Below are 23,187 nucleotides of genomic sequence, written 5' to 3'. Positions count from 1 at the left end.
GATCCCTAGTGGTTCCCTTTAAATAACCCATTTGGGGCTAAAGCCCCTTTGAGTAAGCATTTTCAACAGAAAAACTTGACTAAATCTGTCATAATGTTTTTCATAATCAAGCTTAAAAACAAAGCCATGAGTTCTATTATCCTAGCATCATGAACAATTTCATGTGCAACAACTACATTTTAAACTATGTATCTACCTTTTAAGAAATCGGTCTGGTTTTGGGCACTAAGATCATCGCATATAGGGCTAAACCTATTGGTAGCACACTTAGAGCATCTCCAGCCGTTGTACCCCCCATGAGGCCTTTTTTCCGCCTCGTGGGGAGGCACCGGCGGACTTTTTGTTCTGGGAATGACAAATTTTCCAACTGTCCCCCCCACCCAACCGACGAACGCACCAGCGCAAATGACTCCTCCCAGATGGCCGCCGTCGCCGACATACTATGGCTGGAGGTAGGCCACCGTCATCTACGTCGACAACGACTACGGCCGCGGCAGCGTCAACACCCTCGGCGACGCGCTCGAGGCCTAGCGCGCCAAGGTCTCCTTCAAGGCGCCCTTCCCTCCGGACTTCGACGCGGCCTCCATCACCGACCTGCTCGTGCGGGTCACCATGATGTGGAGTTCCGCGTCTGCGTCGTCCACGTCAACCCGGACTCGACCCCACCCTGGCCGCGCGCACCCCTGGCGGCCACGCGCGCCCCGCCCCGCCGCGCTCGCCCCGCCTCATCGCTGGCCGGACCTGCCGCGCGAGCTCCGCCCCACCCTGGCCGCCGCGCCGGCCCCTGGCGCCCACGCGCGCCCCGCCCCGCCGCGCTCGCCCCGCCTCATCGCTGGCCGGACCTGCCGCGCGAGCTCCGCCCCACCCTGGCCGCCGCGGCGGCCCCTAGCGCCCACGCGCGCCCCGTCCCGCCGCGCTCGCCCCACCTCATCGCTGGTCGGGCCTGCCGCTGCTGCTTCTTGACCTCCAGCCGCCGCGTGAGCTCCGCCCCGGCCACGCACAGGGGAGGCACCAGCCGCGGGCGGCGACGCTGCGGGGAGGCACCTGGGCCGCGGGCGGAGTAGGGAGAGAGAAGCGGATGGGGAGAGAGAAGGTGGGGGTCGGGCTGAAAGCGACGAGGGAGGGGGAGATGTGGCTGCAGGTGGGCCTTTGCATGCATAAACAAACCGCTGACGCTCTCAGATGCCTCCCTGGGGGCTGGGTTTCGGGTGATACTGCCGGCGCTAAAATTGCATGAAACCGGCGAAAAAAGCGATCCTGGGGGCGTGAGTGGAGATTTTTTTCACTGTCGGCGCTCTCAAAGTTAGAGAAAAGGGCCTCTTGGGGAGCCTAGTGGAGATGCTCTTAGAGAAGGTCTTAGAGATATAATTAATCAAAGCAATGTGTGTAAACAGAGATAAGTCAATCCTAGACAGGCCTAGTTCTCCCTTATCCTAGGTGGAGAACATGTCCATGAAGTCATGCTAAATTACATCAAAGAAATTTAATAGAGCCGGAAAGGAAATCCATCAGGCAAAGGTGCACCTTCTACACAGGAGCCAAAGTCAACACCCTTAACCTCAGGTTCAGTAAAGGATCATCTAAAGTACTATTATATTCAGGGGATATACATCCCAAAAATAGTCAGTAAATTCCAGGTCTAAGCAATCTTCTATATCAAATAAACCTTATAGTAATTGACAACAACTTTAATGATATCATGGGTATGATGAGAAAGTCTAAGGGAGCCATCTAGAGAGGTGATTTTTTTTTCTTCCTCCTCATCTGGTAAGAAAGAGCATGAAAATATGCAATGTTATGCTCACCCTCGAGAATATCTCTCTCCCTTGATCTCCTAACTATTCAGATATTCTGTAGTTCATCTACAATTTTGGACATATGTAGTTTAGATGATGGAGAAAAATGCTTGGTCTCAGAAATAATATCAAGTAATCCATATTTAGATGTGTGTGTGTGTGGGGGGGGGGGGGGGGACAAAGATAGGATCTCAAAAATAGTATCAAGTAAATCATATTCAACAACAAGTTGTTGCTTACACTTACTCTCGGCAACCTCTACATTAGCACTATCCTCTAACAGATTTATTATATTCCTAATTTTAGGTTGCCACTTAATAACAGGATGCCTGCAATTACAAGGAGAGTTCCAGTATTTGTCAACCACCTCCATAATCCCTTTAATTTCCAACCACCATTTCATTACTCTTATCAGAGGATGATTTTACTTAATTAAAATCATTGAATAGATCTACCCAGTGTTGATCCACCACTTCATTACTCTTATCAGAGGATAATCTAACATTCCAAACTAGTCCTACTACCATCAAATATCAATTTTCTTCTCCAATTTTCCTTTGTAGAAATTTGTAATCAAGACTCTTTAAGATTTACAAACTCGCTAGTGTGAGAGGGTTCATCATCACTACTCTCATAATGAGGGCCCATTCCAGCTTGCTCCTCCCCACGGTATGCAGAATAATAGGGTTTCCTATTCCACAAAATAATATCAAGAAAGGATCACGATACACAAGTCAAGAGATTCTTAAAAGCCTATTATTTTTCATTTAATAGTACAAGCACTTTGATCCCCTAGCTTGGTGATGACAAGCATTTTGATCCGACCAAAATGCTCCATGGTTGTGCCCCCAGCTCCCCTGGTCCTGACTACCGCCCTGCTGCGTGCCAGTGAGCAGCTCCGACCCTCGCCGTGCTGCTCCGTTGTGCCGGCCTGCCGCTGTTCACCGGTGCGCGCTATCCCCTGCTTCCCTGCCTAACTGGTTGTCTGAGTGCTGAGTCATGAGTGCCTTTTGCCTTACCTTGGTGTCTTTCCACTTGTACCGTGTTCTTCACTTTTATAGTATGTATGTGTATGAAGTAGACAAGTAGTGAACGAACCAAAATTGAATTGAAAAATGTGTGTGTGTGTGTGTGTGCACGCGCGCGCGCGTGCCAGTCGTATATGCATGTGCAGGGTATTGTTGAACCCATTTTAATGTATTTGCCACTTTCATTTCATGTTGTAGAAATAGAAGATGAAGATATATTTTTATTGATGCCCATAACGGGAGTGTTCGCACCTATCATTTCAGATCTTCAGACCGAGGGAAGCAAATAGTCGAGAGGACTGAATCAACACCACAAATTGAAACAATGGTAGAAATGTGACCACCACCTTTGACTTCAAGCAACCAACGTGCGATGTCAAACCGAGAGAGTAACAATATTAGTATGCCTGCTCCTGCCCGTGTTCAATTTTGTGAAGGTGAATAGATGATATATCATTTTCAATCATTTAGGTCTCTCAAAGGGGTTTTACCTCGCCGAAGTGGTAAGTTTTAAATTTGTATCGATGATAATCAGTCTACTTGATGCTTACACGTTTTCTTATGGAAGTATACTTTTACTGCCCTAAAGGTGTTGGTTCCTCTACCGCTGTTCAAGTTATCACTATTAGGGAAAAACTTATAGGCAGACGCTTACTAGTAGCGAGGGTTTATAACCCTCGCTACTGTTACTTACTAGTAGCGTGGGTTTTTACCCCTCGCTACTACTAAGTTGATAGTAGTAGCGCGGGTTTTTAACCCTCGCTACTACTAAGTGGTCTCTGCCGTGCGCCCCCGGAACATGCCATAGTAGTAGCGAGGGGTATAAACCTGCGCTACTACTAAGTTGATAGTAGTAGCGCGGGTTTATAACCCTCGCTACTACTAAGTGGTCTTTACCGTGCCCACCCGGGACATGCCATAGTAGTAGCGAGGGGTATAAACCCGCGCTACTACTATCGACCCACCAAGACATATGTACACATAGCGTGCCGAGGCCCAAATCCAAACCCACACTCTTCTGATTCCCCTTCTCCCCCCACTCACCATTCCCTTCCTCACCCACCACCACTGCCGGCCTCGCACCTCGGCGGCACTCAAAAATCTGGCGACCTCCTCTTCCCCTTCCCCTCCATCCTCGACGGCACTGCAGACCCCTCCCCTCCCCTTCCATGCTCCTTCTTCTCCGCTGGTGGAAGGAGACGGAAACCAGCAAAGCGTCATCCATGGCGGCGGCCAGATCCGCCATGGACGCAGCCACTTGCACCTCCTCACCGGGTCAAGGGTCCCATGACAAGCAGCAGCAGGTCATCGAGCTTCATCTAGGGTTTCGGGCGTCAGCTCCAACTCCGGCGGCCACCGGTGAGTTCCTCCTCCTACTTCTCTCTATCTCTCTATTCCTCTTTCTAATAATTTTCTCTTCTCTTGTAGCAGCAGTAGACGAGAGGTACGGGCACAAGTTGGGTGGGGAAGCACCATCACCACGGACAACTTCATCCCCTCCAGGACAAGTAGCAGCCATGGATGGAGAGGACGATGCCCAGCAAAAGCAGCCGCCATGGATGGAATTTTTTTTAATTCTCAATTAGTCAGTAGTAGCTCGGGGCCTTGAAACGCGCTACAACTAAGTAGTAGTAGCGCGGGTGGCAACCGCGCTACCACCCGCGCTACTGCTAAAAGTTAGTTGTAGCGCCCTAGCAGTAGCGCAGGCCTCCGCGCTACTGCTAGGCAATTACCCGCGCTACTACTAGGGTTTTCCCTAGTAGTGTATGGGAGGCACATATGAGGTAACCAATTGATTTGGTACTTTTTTGTATCCCCATATTATTATTTGTACCTATGTCATGTTTTATCTATTACGTTGAACCATTGAGCATTGAGTTTACATTCTAGATTTCTTGAGAATTTTAACTTTATTTTGTTTGTTTTGCATGTGGTGTTTTTTTCAGAAATGGTATGAGATATTGTTATAATGCCAAAAAATCCCATGTTACCAAGAAAATTTTGGCCTGGGATTTGCTTTATTTCTGGCTCCGCCACTGAGCCTGGGTGTTGTGTTCGTGCTATGCTCGTTGTTCGCAGTGAGTGGTAGTCATTTTAAACTTACGATTCCGCCTTCTCTAAAGATATGGTACACCTAACCGTGCTCTTGAAAAAAGATACTTATGCACGGTAAAGGGCCTCGAGGGCCAGCCCAATAAGCAAATGAAATAAAAGGCTGGGCTGCGTCCGTGGACGGTGATCGTTCTTGGCCCGGCGTTCTTGAGGGCATGAGAGCCCACACAAAAGTAGAACTAAGTTTACTCTAATGCCAAAATGTCAATGCTCAATCTCAAGAATAACCTAATCTAAAAAAACTCAAGAAGAATATGGAATTAAACCTTCGACAAGAAATTTGTTCTGATTTTATCATGAAAAATGAAACATTGTGATGACTAGCACCATATAAATATATTTTGGTTCCGTCCATATGCAGAATTATGTGGTACATTTAAGATCAAGAAGGACGCTACAGAAATAGACATTTTGGTATTTTTTATATATGTGCAATTATATGGTACATTTAAGATCAAGAACAACGCCAGAAATTGGGTCCCCACCAGCCGGAAACACTTAAGTGCCATTATGTTGAGAGAACGGTTTTTTTTTTGGTCTTTGTTGGGTTTACCTCTTCTTTGTTCAACTCTTCTTATTTTAGTGACATAAAGTGTAGTACATTGAAAGGGTATGAGATAATTCTCTGGCTACGTTACAAGCAAAATAAATATTGCACATTGAAAGTGTATAAGACAATTCTTTGGCTACGTTACAAGAAAAATAAATATAGCACATTGAAAGGGTATAAGGCAATTCTTTGGCTGCGTTACAAGAAAAATAAATATAGCACATTGAAAGGGCATGTGATGGTTAATGCATGTTTTTTTAAAAGCAGAAAGCAAATCAAAATGCATTGAGAACTCTATTAGGCATGTAAATAAACCCACAACTAATAAAAACATGTTTTATTCCTTGCATGTACCTTACAAAGGTTCAGAGTAGTAATCGCTACAAGTTTGATCCGACCTCTAAACTCTCCCACGATTTGGATCCATGATGCTATTCATCACTTGATAAGGTTAGTGATGGCCGTGCAAACTATCGCTGTCTGCACGGAGTAGAGGCTACGTTGCTTGAGAGGTGACGGGACGGCGGCCTTCACAAAGGCATCATCGCACTGGTGCGCCAGGGAGACGGCCTTTGCGGCCTCCTCTTTCCCCGCGGCGTAATTCCGGCCGTTGATCTCGTCGTAGGCTCCAGCAAACGCGAACTTCATGTTGTCGTACAGCCCCTGGCATTGCCCAAGGGCGACCTTCGTCTTGGCATCCATGCTCGGCTTCGCTAGTAGGCGCTCGATGTCATGGATGGCACCATAGGCGTTGTTGACGCCCATGTTAGCGGCTATCTTGGCCAGGCCCCATGTGTCTGCGTCGGAGCTCTGGTAGTGCTTTCTCAATTTCGACACGCAGAAGTTGTAGTTGACATGCGCATCCTCGTCGGCCGCCGCCTTGCAGGTTGTTTCCACGGTCGCGTCGACACCGCACAACACGAGAAGGACGGCGGTTACGACCACAAGAGCTGCCGGTGGCCTCATGGATCTTGTTGGTTGTATGTGGATGGAGAGAGATGCTAATCTGGGGTAATTTTGTCTGCGCCGCACAATACTATATGGAGAAAGCGTACATGATGTCTATTTATAGGCAGAGGCACCCTGAGGATGAGCACAACTATTTACAGGTTACAGCTATATCTAGGATATTTTTATCAAATGCTAATGCTTGTTTCATTTAATTAGGCTAGTAATTAGGATATTAACTGTCAGTTACATCTTGCCTTTTCTTCTTCTAGAAACGTCAGTTACATTATTGTAAAAAAGGCTATGAGTTACTCAATTTTTCCATGGATGGGCTTAAGCCCGACCCAAAAATCCTACGCCTGATCCCGGCCCAAATAAAAATGGCAGTTTCCTATTATTAATTTAAAAAAAAAGTGCTTCGGCTTGTTCACGTGGTTGGCTTCCTCGAATAGATTTACTTGGCACGATGGACCAATTTTGCTCACCTACCAACCAATGGACTGCATTGCGCACGCAAGCAGTGACGATCGGCGTCGCCTAAAAAACAGAAGTTTGACTGCATACAGGGAACCCCAATACTCCTAGCTAGAATATTGTTTTGGATTTGGACTGCCGGCGTGCTAAATGAACAACAGTACTACTAGTGCTCGATGATGAAGTACATAAATGGACCCATAGTAGTGCACTGCAAACACAGAGGAAGAAGAAGAAGAAGAAGAAGAAGAAGAAGAAGAAGAAGAAGAAGAAGGGATGGCGCCTATGAAGGTGTACGGCTGGGCGGTGTCGCCATGGATGGCGCGGGTCCTCGTCTGCCTGGAGGAGGCCGGTGCCGAGTACGAGTTCGTGCCCATGAGCAGGAACGGCGGCGACCACCGGCTGCCGGAGCACCTCGCCAGAAACGTACGTGTGCTCTGCGCTTCTCCCTATCTGGTTCAGCTTTGCTACTTTAGTTCTGTATAGGAAGCAAGAAACAGAGAGATGATCAACTGCGTTTGCGTGGCCAAGGTCACCTACTACTACTAACACTGTTCCCGTCCAACAATTCTGCAGCCCTTCGGCGAGATCCCGGTGCTGGAGGACGGCGATCTGACGCTCTACCGTAAGCCTTCATGGTTTTTTTTTATTTTATTTGATTTTTTAACACTATTTTGTTTTGATTCAGTAGCTATGTTTTTCTATGAATTATTAAGAAATTTGGTGGGCGTGACAAAAAAAAATGAGTGTTACTAATTTCTCTACGTGATTTTTTTTCATCAGAATCCCGTGCCATCGCAAGGCATATTCTGCGCAAATGCAAGCCCGAGTTTCTAGGAGCGGGCAGCCTCAAGGAGTCGGCGATGGTGGACGTATGGGTCGACGTGGATGCCCACCAGCTTGAGCCCGTACTCAAGCCCATCGTGTTTAACTGCATCATCAACCCGTTCGTTGGGAGGGACGTCGACCAGGGCCTCGTCGATGAGAGCGTCGAGAAGCTCAAGAAGCTGCTGGAGGTGTATGAGGCGAGGCTCTCAAGCAACAAGTACTTGGCCGGTGATTTCGTCAGCTTCGCCGACCTCACCCATTTCTCCTTCATGCGCTATTTCATGGCGACGGAGCATGCGGTTGTGCTCGATGTGTATCCGCACGTAAAGGCATGGTGGGAGGCGCTGCTGGCAAGGCCGTCGGTCAAGAAGGTGATAGCTGGCATGCCTCCGGACTTTGGATTCGGGAGCGGGAACATACCATGATAAGGCATATGCTTTGTGTGCTTGTGATGCTCTAATCATCTCTACCCAACCCACGAGCAATAAAGTAAGCAAAGTGTGGGTGTGGGTATGAAATAACTTGTTTCGGTGAATTGTTTCCTAATACCAATTAGAATTGATTCTCAAAAAAAGTAAGTTCAAGGTCTATGCCCTCTATTTCTGTCAGCAGTACCATGGTTTTCACACCAATGTTGTTGCAAAGTCTCTACTATTACTTAAAAAGAATGTAAGGTTCCGTTTCACCTTTCTTCCCATCACTCCTTCGTCCAAACTTCCCCGTATAATAAGCAATCACCTTAATTTAACCTTCTGGATCAATTCTACTTTAATTTACTTGCCAAACTTCTTATCAAAACATAAGGTAAATCATGGGTAGAATTTGATTAACATTTATTTACACAATCGCATATCATGGACAGGTAAATCACTTCTGATCAAAATATAATGTAAATCATGGACATAATTTAATGAGCATTTATTTACACAATGGCATAATATGGGCAGGTAAACACAAGCTAATGTAATACAATATTTATATCCCGTTGCGACGCATGGGCGTTGTTCTAGTCAACTAAAGATATTCTGTGTGGTTTCTCTTTTCGATCAAAAAGTAACATGGGAATCATACCCACTTGACATATAGAAAAAGTAGAAACATACTATCTACCAAACTCATTGTAAGTGAGTACTTCGAGAAAACTCACGAACCTACATCCGCACAGAAGGTGGTGAAGCAGCCATGAATTTTCAATTATGTGAGAATAGGAACATTCGCCTACTTCATCAGCTTTACCTAAATGTAGGTATTCTTGACATAGTAGTAATCATCTGGCCCTTGTTCATACATCGGTCTTAGAGGATGGTGCTTCTAGAAGACAATGTCTCCCTTTTGGAAGATGACCCCCCCCCCCCCCAAAAAAAAAGAAAAGTTACTTTTTAAGATCTTGCGCGTATTGCACCTAGCCAACAATAAGTGTTCTCCATAATAAAGGAATCAAATGGGAGGACAAACATCGGTCCGTAGGATACTTGTCGCCTTCACTGACACATGAGTACAGCCAAATGGTTAGTGTGGAAGAGGACTGGAGACAATGAATAGTGGCAATGCCATTCCACGGCGCATGCTCCGTAATTTGAAGACTACTGAGAGGTGAATCATGATTTTGGCAGGGTTATATTTGAATAAAGGCAATCATGAATCAAACCGGTTGCGCAAGAGTTAGTTCCAATGGACAAGAGTTGTGGCTGCATGCCCCCCTAATTTGATTTTTGATTTCCCCCAAAAAATTGCCATTGTTAGTTTATGATGTAACTGCCGCTTTATTTTTTGGAAATAACTGTAATTTAAGTTGATAAGTTAATTGACACGACATCATTTTGGCTTCACCAGGTGAATAGTAAAATGAGAAAATATATCCAATTTTTTTGGTATGGGCTAAAAATAATATTATATATACTAAATATGTTCATGTCTCCAACACGCGTGCAAATTTTCATGAGAAAACAACACATATTGTGATTTTTTGGGAGACTGGAACAAAATCTATGCTATGAGACCACAATGTTTGTTGTTTCCACATGAAAATTTGATTGGATGTCAAAGCAACAATGGATCTACTAGAGGGCAGGCGATGGGATTTATTTTGTAGAGAAATGATAACTCGAGAACATTCTCTGATTAGGAGGTCTTGAAAACACCTCCACAATCATTGGGTCCAAATCATGCAAATGGCAATCGTTGTAAAAAAATCATTGGTATTTGTGTGTGCTACATGGCAATTTTCACTTTCGGTCATGACAAGTTTTGTAACATTGGATGGCAATTTTCTGTTGTCATCAAAACTTTATTTCTCAAACAATGGCCATCTCGTTTATAATTTGAGGCAAAATAAAGTCTATCAAAACATTGTTTTAGTGTTAGCTTATCTGAGTCTTGGGACTCTAATGCCCCCGACATTGCCATGGCAACTTTCTTTTTTGAAAATAAGAGACTTTATTCCTCAATGGTAGCCATATCGCTTACAATGTCCAAGAGAATAAAGTCACCAATAGTATCCGAAGAGTAGGAGGATCTAGTAGCATTGTTGAGGAAATCGTTAACTGATAACTGCTCGGTTGGCTAGCGAGTAGGGGATTGATCGGCTAATCGGCAAGTTAATCGACCATTTAATTAATTAATCGGACGATCTTTCGGTTTATCGGCTACTCGGTGACCCTATGAGTAGGGATTAATCGGCAAGTTAACTGGTTAATCGGATGAATTCTTGAACATGGTCTAGTACAATAAGAATGCTTAGCTAAACTTTTTGCTACCTCATTAGCTTCTCTAGAACAAAAGGCAAAGACAACACTAGTAAAATCTAGAGCCAAATTGTAAACGATATGGCCATACACTTTTGCTTTGTAGTTTTGTTTGGTCGTTCGTGACTGTCTTTGGACTTGCATGGCCGCGGTGGAGCTGGGCCCCAGGTACCCAGGGCCCAGGCCCGGGGCGTGGAATTTTTCCATAGTTACTATCTGTATACATTATTATATAGGCCCGGGGTATAGCCCAGTCAAAGGCAAGCCCAAACCCCATATGGGCTGGCTCGTTAGTCCCACTGATCCACACACTTCAACACAGAGGCACGCAACCAGACACTCAGATTTCCTATTTGACACATTTTGCATCAAAATGTTGATGTGTCGCAGAAGCATCGACTGAGACAGGCCGAGCCATTTAGAAGCAAGACGTGTCTTCCATTGATCCCGGTTTTGGGAATGTTCCAGAAGGTTTCAGCTGGATTTTTCCGGTTTTGGGAACCTTCTAAAAGGATCCTGAACCGGGTTTTTATTCAGTTTTTTTCGTTTCTCTATTTTTTCCTTCTTTTTCTGTTTCTTTTTTACTTTCTCACTTTTTTATTTTTCTTTTTTCCTTTCTTTTTCTTTTTTTCCTTTTTTCTGTTTCTCCTTTTCTTTTCTTTTCGTCAATTTTTATTTTCTTTCCTATATTTCTCTTTTCAACAAATGATTCAGAAAATTAAATAGTTTACACTTTTTAGATTTTATTGATTTTTTAAAATGTTCCTGTTTTGAAATGTTGTTCATAATATCCATAAAATTTTAGAACTTCTAATATTTGTTCACTTCTATTACAATTTTTTATAATTCCATAAGTTAAAAATGTTACATTGAAATAAAAAAATAAGAAAATGTTCTCTCTTTAAAAAAATCAATTTTTTTTAAATGTCATGCTTTGAAAACTTCTTCGCGGATTTTATAGATATTCGTAATTTCAAATTTTTCCCTGAATTCAAATTTTTCCATGTTTTGAATTTTGCCACGCATATTTATTTTTATGTTCACAAATTCAAAAAAAATCTAGAATTTAAACTAAGTTCCAGCTTTCCAAATTTGTTCACAAACTCGGAAAATGTACATGCAATTTCGACAAATATTCGTGTTTTTGAAAAAATTGTTTGTAATTTCAAAAAATGTATTCATTTTCAATTTCTGTTCCTTTTTTCAGAAAATGTTTTGCGTCTTTTTAAAATTTCTTCCAAATGTCAAAAAAGATCACCTTTACTATTTTGATCCTTTTTTCAAAAAATATTTGAAAACCAAAAAATGTTCGTATTTCATGAAATGTTTGAGGTTTCAAAATTTTGTTCACAAATTTGATAATGTTTGCGTTACGGAAAGTTTAGTTTTTTCCAAAATAAAATCACGTTTTTGCGAATGTTCGATCCCTCAAAAAGAAAAGCACTAGCAGGAGGTCTTCAGTTAGATCCCTCAGTGGGACTTCAGTTTTTGTGAATCTTTTAAATTTTTGCCGCTGTCAATTGTTTCCTTAATTGTTGCGCTGCTAACCCATCACAAGATCTGTCTGTCGTACTGGCTAGCACAGCCCGCACATTACTACAAGTTGGCGGTTCGAATCCTAGCGTTCTTTTTCGCAGTTTTTCACCTCACGGACGCCAAATGGGCCGGCCCAGGTGATCCGCCCCTATGCGAAACGTGGATTCTTTGACGCAAAGAGCGTCACATAGGGAGAGCTCCTCCTTGGCGCCTTTAGCGCCCGTTACCCAAGCCAGCGCCCGCTGAGTCGCTTGCATGGCCTTGGCCCAGCAACGCTCGCTGGCTGCCGCTGCTCGTTCACTGGCTGCTGCCGTCACTCGATCGTGGACTCCTGCCGTTCACTCGCTAGCTGTGTCGCTTGCTAAAAAAAGTTGCCTGCTCGATCACTTTTTTTGGCTTGCTAAAAAAATGCTACAGTACGTACTGGTTTTCTTGGAAAATGAACTGGTTTGCTACAGTATGTACTCTGGTCCTTTGAAAAAAGTTCATCGAATTCCGAAAAAGTTCACCGAATTTGAAAAAAAGTTCAACGAGTTCGAAAAAAGTTCATCAAATTCGGAAAAAGTTCACTGTATTCAGAAAAAAGTTCACTGAATTCAAAAAAAGTTCACAGAATTCAGAAAAAAATTCTTCGAATTCCGAAAAAGTTCACCAAATACGAAAAAAGTTCAACGAGTTCAAAAAAAAGTTCATCAAATTCGGAAAAAGTTTACCGTATTCAGAAAAAAGTTCACCGAATTCAAAAAAAGTTCACAGAATTCAGAAAAAATTTCATCGAATTCCGAAAAAGTTCACCAAATACGAAAAAAAGTTCAACGAGTTCGAAAAAAAGTTCATCAAATTCGGAAAAAGTTCACCGTATTCAGAAAAAAGTTCACCAAATTCAAAAAAAGTTCACAGAATTCGGAAAAAAGTTCACCGAATTTGGAAAAAGTTCATCGAATTCGGAAAAAGTTAATCAAATTTGAAAAAAGTTCATCGAATTTAAAAAACGTTCATCAAATTTTCGAAAAAATCATCAAATTCAAGAAATTGTCATCGATTTGCAGAAAATATTCGTGAAGGAAAAAAGTTTCGCGAATTTAAAAAAAGGAAAAGAAATAGAAAAGAAAAAGAAATAAAGGAAGGGAAAACAAGCAAACAATCACATGAAAGGATTTGGTGGGTTGGTCGTGGCGTCTTACTCTAAACTAACGGGCGCTTAAGGCGCTAAATAGGAACCAGCCACATAGGTGCTCCCATAGACTCTACTAAAAAAAAGGAGCTCCCATAGACACTAAGTTCCAGAAAGTCAGTTTGAGTGTTTTTTTTTTTACAAATAAGTCAGTTTGAGCATTAGCGGTACCTACCGGCAGATATCCATCCATTCATTGTTCGTCAAGATTAGTGTAACAGCTGGCCCACTCAGATGTATTATCACAGCCACTAACATGCATGTCAGGGAAGAACTATTAGGAGTACTTTTTTCCCGCATGCATGCAGCATCTCTTCTCTGTCTTCACCCCGAACAAATCGATGCACTTTTATTTCATCTTAGACAATTTAAACCACTCACATCTTTATAAATATAAGTTCGTTTGCAAAATAATTTATATATCTGAATTGTTAGCGCCAAGATCTTTAGAATTTGACCAATCTTGAATACATTTCAAACACGTTTAAATTTTGACGTTTCACATTTTGTATGTGAAACAAACCCATTTTCACTAAAAAAAAAGTGAAACAAACATTTTTTTTCACTAGAAATATGTGAAATCAGCCTATTGCACAAGAAACCTGATATGAAATGAGTGAAATATGTTAGATGAAATGAGTGAAGTCCATTTGAAAATGTGTGAAATCTATTTTAAAGTGAGAGAAATGTGTTAGTAAAGTGAGAGAAATATGTTAGTATAAAATCTTTTTTGAAATGAGTGAAATATGGTATCATAAAATATGTTAAATGTGTGAAATCTGATATAAAATCTTGTTTGAGATGAGTGAAATATGTTAGATGAAATGAGTGAAATCTATTTGAAAATGTGTGGAATCTGTTTTAAAATGAGACAAATATGTTATTATAAAATCTTTTTTTGAAATATGTTATCATAAAATGTGTGAAATGTGTGAAATCGATATTTTAAACTCATTCAAATATATTAAAAGTCGGTCTTGTTTTAAAGGTCTATTCGCCATGAATTCAAATATGTAAAAAGTTCAAAAATGAATTTTTGGTTAAAAAGTTATGAGCCATTCAAAATGGTATAAGAAAAATAAATGTAAGTCTTTTGTTGGGGCGGGGAATCTCTCATGCAGCGCATCTCTCCTTCTCACTCTCCCCAGACAAAAAAACTGCAGCTGTAGACCCTCTCGGTTTGTATTAATGTTTATTCGTTTGAGAAAAATATTGGCATCTTATACCCCGCAATTTTTCACTTTACACTCGGTTCTAACTCTTGCGCGGTCACGCTGCCGCTTCGCCGTCCAGGCTGCTGCTGTCTACCATCCGCCGGCCTTGGCTGTGGCGCCTTACACAGACCACCGACATCCTCCCCCCCCCCCCAACTTCTCTGGGAAGCCCCCAGCTCCCCCATGGTCCTGGCTGCCGCCCTTCTGTGCGCCAGTGCGCGGCTCCGGCCCTTGCCGTGCTGCTCCGTTGTTGTCGGCTTGCCACTGTTCACTGCTGCGCGTTGTCCCCTGCTTCCTTGCCTAACTGGTTGCCTGGTGCTGAGTCCTGAATGCCTTTTGCCTCACCTTGATGTCTTTCCTCTTGTACAGTGTTCTTCACTTTTGCGGTACTTCTGTGTATGAAGTAGACAAGTAGTGAACGAACTGAAATTGAATTGAAAGTATGTGTGTGTGTGTGTGTGTGCGCCAGTCGTATATGCATATGCAGGGTATTGTTGAACCCATTTTAATGTATTGTATTTTCCAATTTCATTTCATGTTGTAGAAATAGAAAATGAAGATATATTTTTATTGGTGCCCATAACGGGAGTGTTTGCACCTATCATTTAATATCGAGGGAATCAAACAGCCCAGGGGACTGAATCAACACCACAAATTGAAACAACGGTAGTGTAACAATATTGGTATGCCTGCTCCTGCCCGTGTTCAATTTGGTGAAGGTGAATAGATGATATATCATTTTCAGTCATTTAGGTCTCTCAAAGGGGTTTCGCCTCGTCGAAGTGGTAAGTTTTTAATTTGTATCAATGATAGTAATTAGTTCACTTGAAGTTTATGCTTTTTCTTATGGGCGTATACTTTTACTGCCCTAAAGGTGTTGGTTCCTCTACCATTGATCAAGTTATTGGAGGCACACATGAGGTGACCAATTGATTTGGTACTTTTTTATATCCCCATATTATTATCTGTACCTATGTCATGTTTTATCTATTATGTTGGATCATTGAGCATTGAGTTTACATTCTATATTTATTGAGAATTTTAACTTTATTTTGTTTGTTTTGCATGTGGTATTTTTCCAAAAATGTTATGAGATATTCCGGGTAGTTATAATACCAAAAAAAATCCATGTTACCAAGAAAAATTTGGCCCGGGATTTTCTCTTTTTCTGGCTCCGCCACTGAGCTTAGGTGTGGTGTTCATGCTACGCTCATTGTTCGCGGCGAGTGATAGTCTTCTTGTACTTACAATTCTGCCTTCTCTAAAGCTAAGGTGCACATAGACGTACTTCTAAAAAAAATTGTGCGCGGTAAAGGGCCTTGAGGGCCAGCCCGATAAGCAAATGCAATAAAAGGCTAGGGTGCAGCGTCCATGGACGGCGATGGTTCTTGACCCGGCGTTCTCGAGGGCATGAGTGCCCACACAAAGGTACAACTGAGTTTACTCTGATGCCAGAATGCCAATGCTCAATCTCAAGAATAACCTAATATAAAAAATCAAGAATAATTTGGAATTAAACCTTTGACAAGGAAGAAAACTGTTGTGATTTTATCATGAAAATGAAACGTTGCGATGACTAGCACCATAAAAATATATTTTGGTTACATCCATCTGCACAGTTATGTACTACATTTATGATCAAGAAGGACGACACTACAAAAATAGACATTTTGGTAATGTTTATATATGTGCAATTATATAGTACATTTAAGATCAAGAACAACGCCACTCCCCGCCAGCCGGAAACACTTAAGTGCCATTATGTTGAGAGAGCGACTTTTTTTGGATCGTTCTTTATTGGGTTACCTCTTCTTTGCTCAACTCTTCTTATTTTAGTGACATATAAATTTAGCACATTGAAAGGGTATAAGACAATTCTTTGGCTACTTTACAAGCAAAATAAATATAGCACACATTGAAAGGGTATAAAGACTACGTTACTAGCAAAATAAATATAACACATTGAAATGGTATAAGACAATTCTTTGGCTACGTTACAAGCAAAATAAATTTAGCACATTGAAAGGGTATAAGACAATTCTTTGGCTACGTTACAAGTAAAATAAATATAGCACATTGAAAGGGTATGTGAAATTTAATGCGCCCATCAAGATGCATTGAGAACTCTATTAGGCTTGTAATTAAACCCACAACTAACTAAAACATGTTTTATTCCTTGCATGTACCTTACAAAGGTTCAAGTAGTAATCGCTACAAGTTTGATCCGACCTCTAAACTCTACCACGATTTGGATCCATGATGCTATTCATCACTTGATAAGGTTAGTGATGGCCGTGCAGACGGTCCCTATCTGCACGGAGTAGAGGCTACATTGCTTGAGAGGCAACGGGATGGCGGCCTTCACAAAGGCATCGTCGCACTCGTGTGCCAGGGAGACAGCCTTCGCTGCCTCCTCCTTCCCTGCGGCGTAATTCCGGCCGTTGATCTCATCGTAGGCTCCAGCAAAGGCGAACTTCATGTTGTCGTACAACCCCTGGCATTACCCAAGGGCCACCTTCGTCTTGGCATCCGTGTCCGGCTTCGCTAGTAGGCGCTCGATGTCGTGGATAACGCCATAGGCGTTGTTGACGCCCATGTTAGCCGCTATCTTGGCCAGCCCCATATGTCTGCGTCGGAGCTCCGGATGTGCTTTCTCAACTCTGACACACAGAGATTGTAGAGGACATGAGCATCCTTGTCGACCGCCGCCTTGCAGGTTGTTTCCACGGTCGCGTCGATACCGAACAACACGAGAGCAACGGCGGCTACGATCCACATGTCTCTTGGAAGCAAGAAACAGAGTGGTCAACCGCGTTTGCGTGGTCAAACTCAACTAGTGGTAGTACTAACCCTGTTCCCGTCCGACAATTCTGCAGCCCTTCGGTGAGATCCCGGTGCTGGAGGACGGTGATCTCACGCTTTACCGTAAGCCTTCGCGATTTTTGATTTCTTCATTTCGGATTAGTAGTAGCTGTGTTTTTCCTTTCCATGTAGCTGCCTGTTGCACCGATTGTTCAATACTACCACTCAACATTTTCTTCAGCCTTTGAATTTGTATTCTTGAGAGACTCTACCTGAACTATCTCAAGAGGTTTACAAGAACCTCGATCGAATTACTTGTCTCTTGTCCATTTCTTGGCATGCTCTCTGCAGCTAGCCAAATGGTTGACCTCACAATCGCACTTGATTTTTATTTTCTTCGTAAAAAGGAGGGTGACCCTGACCTCTGCAATCATTAGCTAGCTCGATCAAATCAGTTGTCTTGTCCATTTCTTGGCATGCTCTCTGCTGCTAGCCAAATGGAGGGTGACCCTGACCTCTGCAATCATTGGAAACAGCCAAATGAGAATCATAAATTCATTTGTAGGGTTCAGTTACATCAAACATGCTTCTGATGCAATACTGTTCTTTTCCCAGAATCTCGTGCCATCGCAAGGCATATTCTCCGCAAACACAAGCCCGAGCTTCTAGGAGCGGGCAGCCTCGAGGAGTCGGCGATGGTGGACGTATGGGTCGACGTGGATGCCCACCAGCTCGAGCCCGTACTCAAGCCCATCGTGGTGAACTGCATCATCAACCCGTTCGTCGGTAGGAACGTCGAACAGGGCCTCGTCGATGAGAGCGTCGAGAAGCTCAAGAAGCTGCTGGAGGTATACGAGGCGAGGTTGTCAAGCAGCAAGTATCTGGCCGGTGATTCCATAAGCTTCGCCGACCTCACCCATTTCAACTTTATGCGCTACTTCATGGCGACGGAGCATGCGGTCGTGCTCGATGCGTATCCACGCGCCAAGGCGTGGTGGGAATCGTTGTTGGCAAGGCCATCCGTCAAGAAGGTGATTGCTGGCATGCCTCCGGATTTTGGATTCGGGAGCGGGAGAATACCATGATAAAGCATGCTTGTGTGTCTGTGATGCTCTGATTATCTTTACTGAATCCACGGGAAATAAAGTAAGCAAGATATTTATGTGTGAGGTGTGGATATGAAATGGCTTGTTAGACGAAAAAGGTTTTTTCCGTTTTATATATAAAGTAAACATCACCAAACAATCCGATTCAAACTCACACCATCACAACACAACATGCACACCCATATAAAAAAATGACGTGTTGAACGATCGAACACATGACCTTAAAGACCCGATCAGGTGCTGCTCGCCACGGCAACAAACGCCTACTGCTAACCAACGGCCAACGTGAATACATAATAACATACAGCAACGTTGGATTTAAAACATTTTTTGAAATTTTTAAAAAATATGAATTGCCGAATATTCTGGGAAACATGAACTTTTTTGAAATTATGAAAAATGTTTTTAATATTTGTCCATTTTGGAGAAAACATGAACAAAATTGAAATGCATCATTTGTTGAAGACATGAACCTTTTATCAAAACACAATTTTTTTTTAAATTTGTGACCGAGTTTTTAAAATGGAACATGTTTTGATCATTAAGAACAATTCTATAAAATGTGTTTTTGAACGCGTACATTATGTTGAATCTGTGAACATTTAATAAAACCAGAATATATTTCGAATTTGTAATATGTTTTAAAATGCCTTTTTGGAAAATTCCAAAAAAATTTGGAATATTTTCTGAATTTGAAAAAAAATCCGAACGAAAAAAAAATAATGTTCCAAACATTTTTATAAACAGTAAGATAATACTGTAATTCTGAACATGTTTTTAAAATTCATAAAATTTAAATGCTGAATTTTATTTGAAAATTTTGAATTACAAAATAACATAAAAAATTGGAAGGAAAAAACAAAACGGGCCAACCCAGTCTTGGACGCCCTGTGTGTACCTCTGACTATGTGCCGCGCAGGGCGGGAAATAGGTTTTTTGCAGCTACGTGGGCAGGCAAAAAGTGGGCTGGCTTCGCTGGGCCATAGCGTGAGCGGCCCAAGTACGACATTCTGGATTGCTAAAAAAACTAACGGATGCACATAAATTTAATGCCACCTCGGTTAGAAAAATAAATTTCAATGGTGAACGGATAAAAAAATCAGAGAAGCACACCTTGCTTTATTAGTAGGTATATAGATTTTGATTTTTTAACACTATTTTATTTTGATTTAGTAGCTATGTTGTTATACGAATTATTTTCCGAGAGTAGTAGCTATGTTGTTATACGAATTATTAAGAGGAAATTGACTATTTATTATTAAGTTCGTTGGAATTTGATTATAACTACAAAGTTTATTTTTTCTTGACAAAACATTAACCAGGGACTAGAGCGTAAGAGATGATTAGTGCTAGGGGAAAATGAAAAAGATCCCACGTGTACACAGGTCGTGTACAGATCGATTGCTACACACAGAACAGATACTGATCGATCGCTCCAAGAGAAGAAAAAATCGTGGAGTTGGAAAGGAAAAAAATGCGTGGTTGCCGGTGCTAGATGCTGCGATCCTATTTTTCTGTAGGATTTGCTACGATCCTTTCTTAGGTGCAACGATTTTCATTGTTTTTTTTTTTTACTTTTGACAATGGAGAGATTGAAACATCGTTGAATAATTGTGAGCGGCTAGTCGGATGTCCGCCTGAACATTAGGAAGTGCTGGGGACCTGACTTGCCGGTAGCCGAGGCACCAGATAATGAATTCGTCGCCTAGAGTTGAGTAGGCCGCGGTGCTGCCTAATGAGTTGCGACGACTAGGTATAGATGGAGGCATGTAGCAATGTAGATAGTTATGGGCTGATCACCATCCTTGTACTTGTACATGTATATGACGTGTGTACGCATGATCTTTCTTCCTTTCCACTAGCACTAATCATCTCTCACAATCTAGTCCCTAGCCATTTTTTGTCAAGAAAAAAAATCAACTTTGTAGTTATAATCAAAGCCTGATGAACTTAATAATAAATAGTCAATTTCCTCAATTATTAAGCAATTTGGTGGGCGTGATAAAGAAAAGAGGGCTACTAATTTCTCTCTGCATTTTTTTCAGAATCTCGCGCCATTGCAAGGCATATTCTTCGCAAATGAAGCCCGAGCTTCTAGGAGCGGGCAGCCTCGAGGAGTTGGCGATGGTGGATGTATGGGTTGACGTGGATGCCCACTAGCTCGAGCCCGTACTCAAGCCCATCGTGTTTAACTACATCAACCCGTTCCTCGGGAGGGACGTCGACCAGGGCCTCGTCAATGAGAGCGTCGAGAAGCTGAAGAAGCTGCTAGAGGTGTATGAGGCGAGGCTGTCAAGCAGCAAGTACTTGGTCGGGGATCTCGTCAGCTTTGCCGATCTCACTCATTTCTCCTTCATGCGCTACTTCATGGCGACGGAGCACACGGTCGTTCTTGATGCATACCCGCACGCCAGGGCGTGGTGGGAATCGTTGTTGGCAAGGTCGTCCGTCAAGAAGGTGATAGATAGCATGCCTTTGGATTTTGGTTTCGGGAGCGGCAACATACGACGATAAGGCATGCTTGTGTGTTTGTGATGCTCTTATCTCTACCGAACCCACGAGAAATAAAGTAAGCGAAGTGTGGGTGTGGATATAAAATAACTTGTTTCGTTGAATTGTTCTCTAATATCCCGTAGAAATTGACTCCCAAAAGAGCAAGTGCAGGGTTGTAACACTCCGGATATGACTTTCCCAATATGTATTCCAACTCTTGCCGTTTTCGGCCTTAAGTTATTTTTATTTTCTCGGGTTCGGGTTTTTGTCTCCGTGTGTTGTTGTCGTTGTCGTGCATCTCATATCATGTCATCATGTGCTTTGCATTTGCATACGTGTTCATCTCATGCATTCGAGCTTTTTCCCCGTTGTCCGTTTTGCATTCCGGCGCTCCGTTCTCCTCCGGTGGTCATTTCTACCTTTCTTTCGTGTGTGAGGATTAAACATTTCCGGATTGGACCGAGACATGCCAAGCGGCCTTGGTTTACTACCGGTAGACCGCCTGTCAAGTTTCGTACCATTTGAACTTCGTTTGATGCTCCAACGGTTAACCGAGGGACCGAAAAGGCCTCGTGTGTGTTGTAGCCCAACACCCCTCCAAGTTGACCCAAAACCCACCATAACCCTCTCCATCATCTAGAGCGTTCGATCACGATCGCGTGGCCGAAAACCGCATCTCATTTGGACACTCCTAGCTCCCTCTACCTCTATTTAAAGACCCACTCCCGAAATTTCGGATCTCTCCCCCGAAACCCTAGCCTTCGTCTTCCTCCGCGCGCCGGACAACGTCCGCCGGCGCCGGACGTGTCCGACTTCCGCCACCGCCGCCACGTGGCACGCCCCCATTCGCCGCCGCCTCGCGCCCACATCGCCGCCGCTCTGGCCCGGGAGGCCCGGATCGGGCCCCCGAGGCCCATCGTCGCCCGCGCCGCCCGGGATCTTCTTCCCCACGTCCGGGTCGCCGCACCTCCGCCGCGGCCGCCGCCTTCCTTCCGCCGGCGCCCGTGCCCGCCGCGCCTACCGAGGCCGGCGCCGACAACCGCCGCCGCCTCCGCCCCTCGTCGCCCCGGCCACCGGCGCCCGCCGCCGCCGTTCCTCCTCCTCCAGCCGCTGCGTCCATCGTCTCTGGCGAGCTCCTTCCCCGACGAACCTCGGGATCCGCGCCGGCTGGATCTGGATCTAGATCTCGGTTGACCTAATCTCGCCCGAAACCCTAACTTTTTACGTTTTTCCTCATGCTATAACTTTGCATCCCTAGCTCCGTTTTTGGCATATAGCATATCAAAATGTTCGTCTCAGAGAGTACATCATTTCATTCTATTGCATCATTTTCATTTGAGTTCATCTTGATGCCCGAAATGCTGTTAGAAGAGGGCTACTTGAGATAATTGTCAGATCTGCTGCTCCATTTAGATATCTGTCATTTTTGCCATGATTATTGTGTGCATGATATGCCCTGGTGCTCTACATATGTTTTGTTAAGGGTTTTGCCATCTTTCCAGACGTGCAACCCATGTATTTTTGTGATGTGTGTGGTGACTAGTACGAGCTTACAAAGTGAGGCACTTGGTAATGCTGATTTCAGGGACTTAGCAATTCCACTAAGTCCTTGAGCTGTTTATCTCATGTTGTCATATGTTCATGTTGTTTCCTAGTGATTCGTGCCTCTTTTGAGGATGATCAGTACGGATGTTTTGTTAATCTTGTAGTGCTCTATCCATCCATGTATTTTTTTTGCAATTATGGAGCACCCTAGCTTGAGTCAATCGAGCTCTACTTTTGCTACTTCGTGAATCTGGGCAGATTGTCTACTTGTTAGCGATTTTTCCGAGGATGTTGTAGTTGATCCGTGCATGCTATGCTATTGTTCTTGCCATGTCTAGCTTGAATTTTGTGTATTCTTGATGGATGTATGCTTAGCTTGTCATGACTTGCTCCGTAGTGAGTGCATCAAGCTCGTAAACATGCCTACTTGATATCTGTTTTCAGCATGTTACAGTTTTCACTAAGTCTGAGAACTGATTATGTTTTTGCCATGTTCACATGCTTGCAATTGTATTTTCTGATCCCTTTTGGCTCAAGGTCACTAAGGGACTTTTGTTAAGCTCTTTGAGTAGCTCCATGACATGCTTTACTTTGCCATGTTCAGGTCCGGTAGCATATAGTTTTGTTACTCCGAAGTGTGCTACCTGATATGAAATTCCAGACAAGTGTTAATCTCACTAAGTCTGAAATCTGTTTACCATATGCATTTTTGCCATGCTTGTTTGAACCTGTTAATGGATGAATTGGCCGTAGCTCAGTGCTAGACTTTTGTTAAGCATCTTGAATGCATCCCTGCCATGTATTTTGATGCCATGTTTGGGTTCTATAGCATGTTCA

At 43.3% G+C, this 23,187-nt stretch overlaps 2 protein-coding genes and 1 pseudogene across 3 annotated transcripts; 1 reads left to right on the top strand and 2 right to left on the bottom strand.

The window, feature by feature from the left end:
• Window positions 1-5,808: 5,808 nt before the first annotated feature.
• Window positions 5,809-6,536, bottom strand: LOC147967685 (pectinesterase inhibitor 8-like). The gene has a single exon (XM_087522504.1). The coding sequence runs from the start codon at window positions 6,450-6,452 to the stop codon at window positions 5,925-5,927; it is 528 nt and encodes a 175-aa protein (XP_087378630.1). The 5' UTR covers window positions 6,453-6,536; the 3' UTR covers window positions 5,809-5,924.
• A 578-nt stretch (window positions 6,537-7,114) lies between these two features.
• LOC125507282 (glutathione S-transferase 4) lies at window positions 7,115-18,366 on the top strand. Of its 2 annotated transcripts, none has more exons than XM_048718423.2 (3): window positions 7,115-7,334; window positions 17,281-17,329; window positions 17,822-18,366. In XM_048718423.2, the coding sequence occupies exons 1-3, from the start codon at window positions 7,185-7,187 to the stop codon at window positions 18,289-18,291; spliced, it is 669 nt and encodes a 222-aa protein (XP_048574380.2). In that variant the 5' UTR covers window positions 7,115-7,184; the 3' UTR covers window positions 18,292-18,366. The 2 variants fall into 2 exon arrangements, with proteins under 2 accessions (XP_048574380.2, XP_048527870.1); XM_048671913.2 differs by lacking the exons at window positions 17,281-17,329; window positions 17,822-18,366 and adding exons at window positions 7,485-7,533; window positions 7,692-8,421 and having other exon boundaries at window positions 7,118-7,334.
• LOC147967684 (pectinesterase inhibitor 8-like) lies at window positions 16,674-17,182 on the bottom strand (annotated as a pseudogene).
• Window positions 18,367-23,187: the final 4,821 nt, after the last annotated feature.

Source organism: Triticum urartu, chromosome 5A (genome assembly GCF_056163025.1).
Source record: "Triticum urartu cultivar PI428250 chromosome 5A, HENAU_Tu73, whole genome shotgun sequence".
Taxonomy (NCBI): Eukaryota; Viridiplantae; Streptophyta; class Magnoliopsida; order Poales; family Poaceae; genus Triticum; species Triticum urartu.
This window is presented reverse-complemented; position numbering and strand designations above follow the sequence as displayed.

Excerpts from the sequence above, each read along its gene's own strand:
- LOC125507282 (XM_048718423.2), top strand. The coding sequence starts at position 7,185 with ATGGCGCCTATGAAGGTGTACGGCTGGGCGGTGTCGCCATGGATGGCG. Across the intron at positions 7,335-17,280 it reads CGGAGCACCTCGCCAGAAAC|CCCTTCGGTGAGATCCCGGT; the intron begins GTACGTGTGCTC and ends ACAATTCTGCAG. Across the intron at positions 17,330-17,821 it reads CGGTGATCTCACGCTTTACC|AATCTCGTGCCATCGCAAGG; the intron begins GTAAGCCTTCGC and ends TTCTTTTCCCAG.
- LOC147967685 (XM_087522504.1), bottom strand. The coding sequence starts at position 6,452 with ATGAGGCCACCGGCAGCTCTTGTGGTCGTAACCGCCGTCCTTCTCGTG.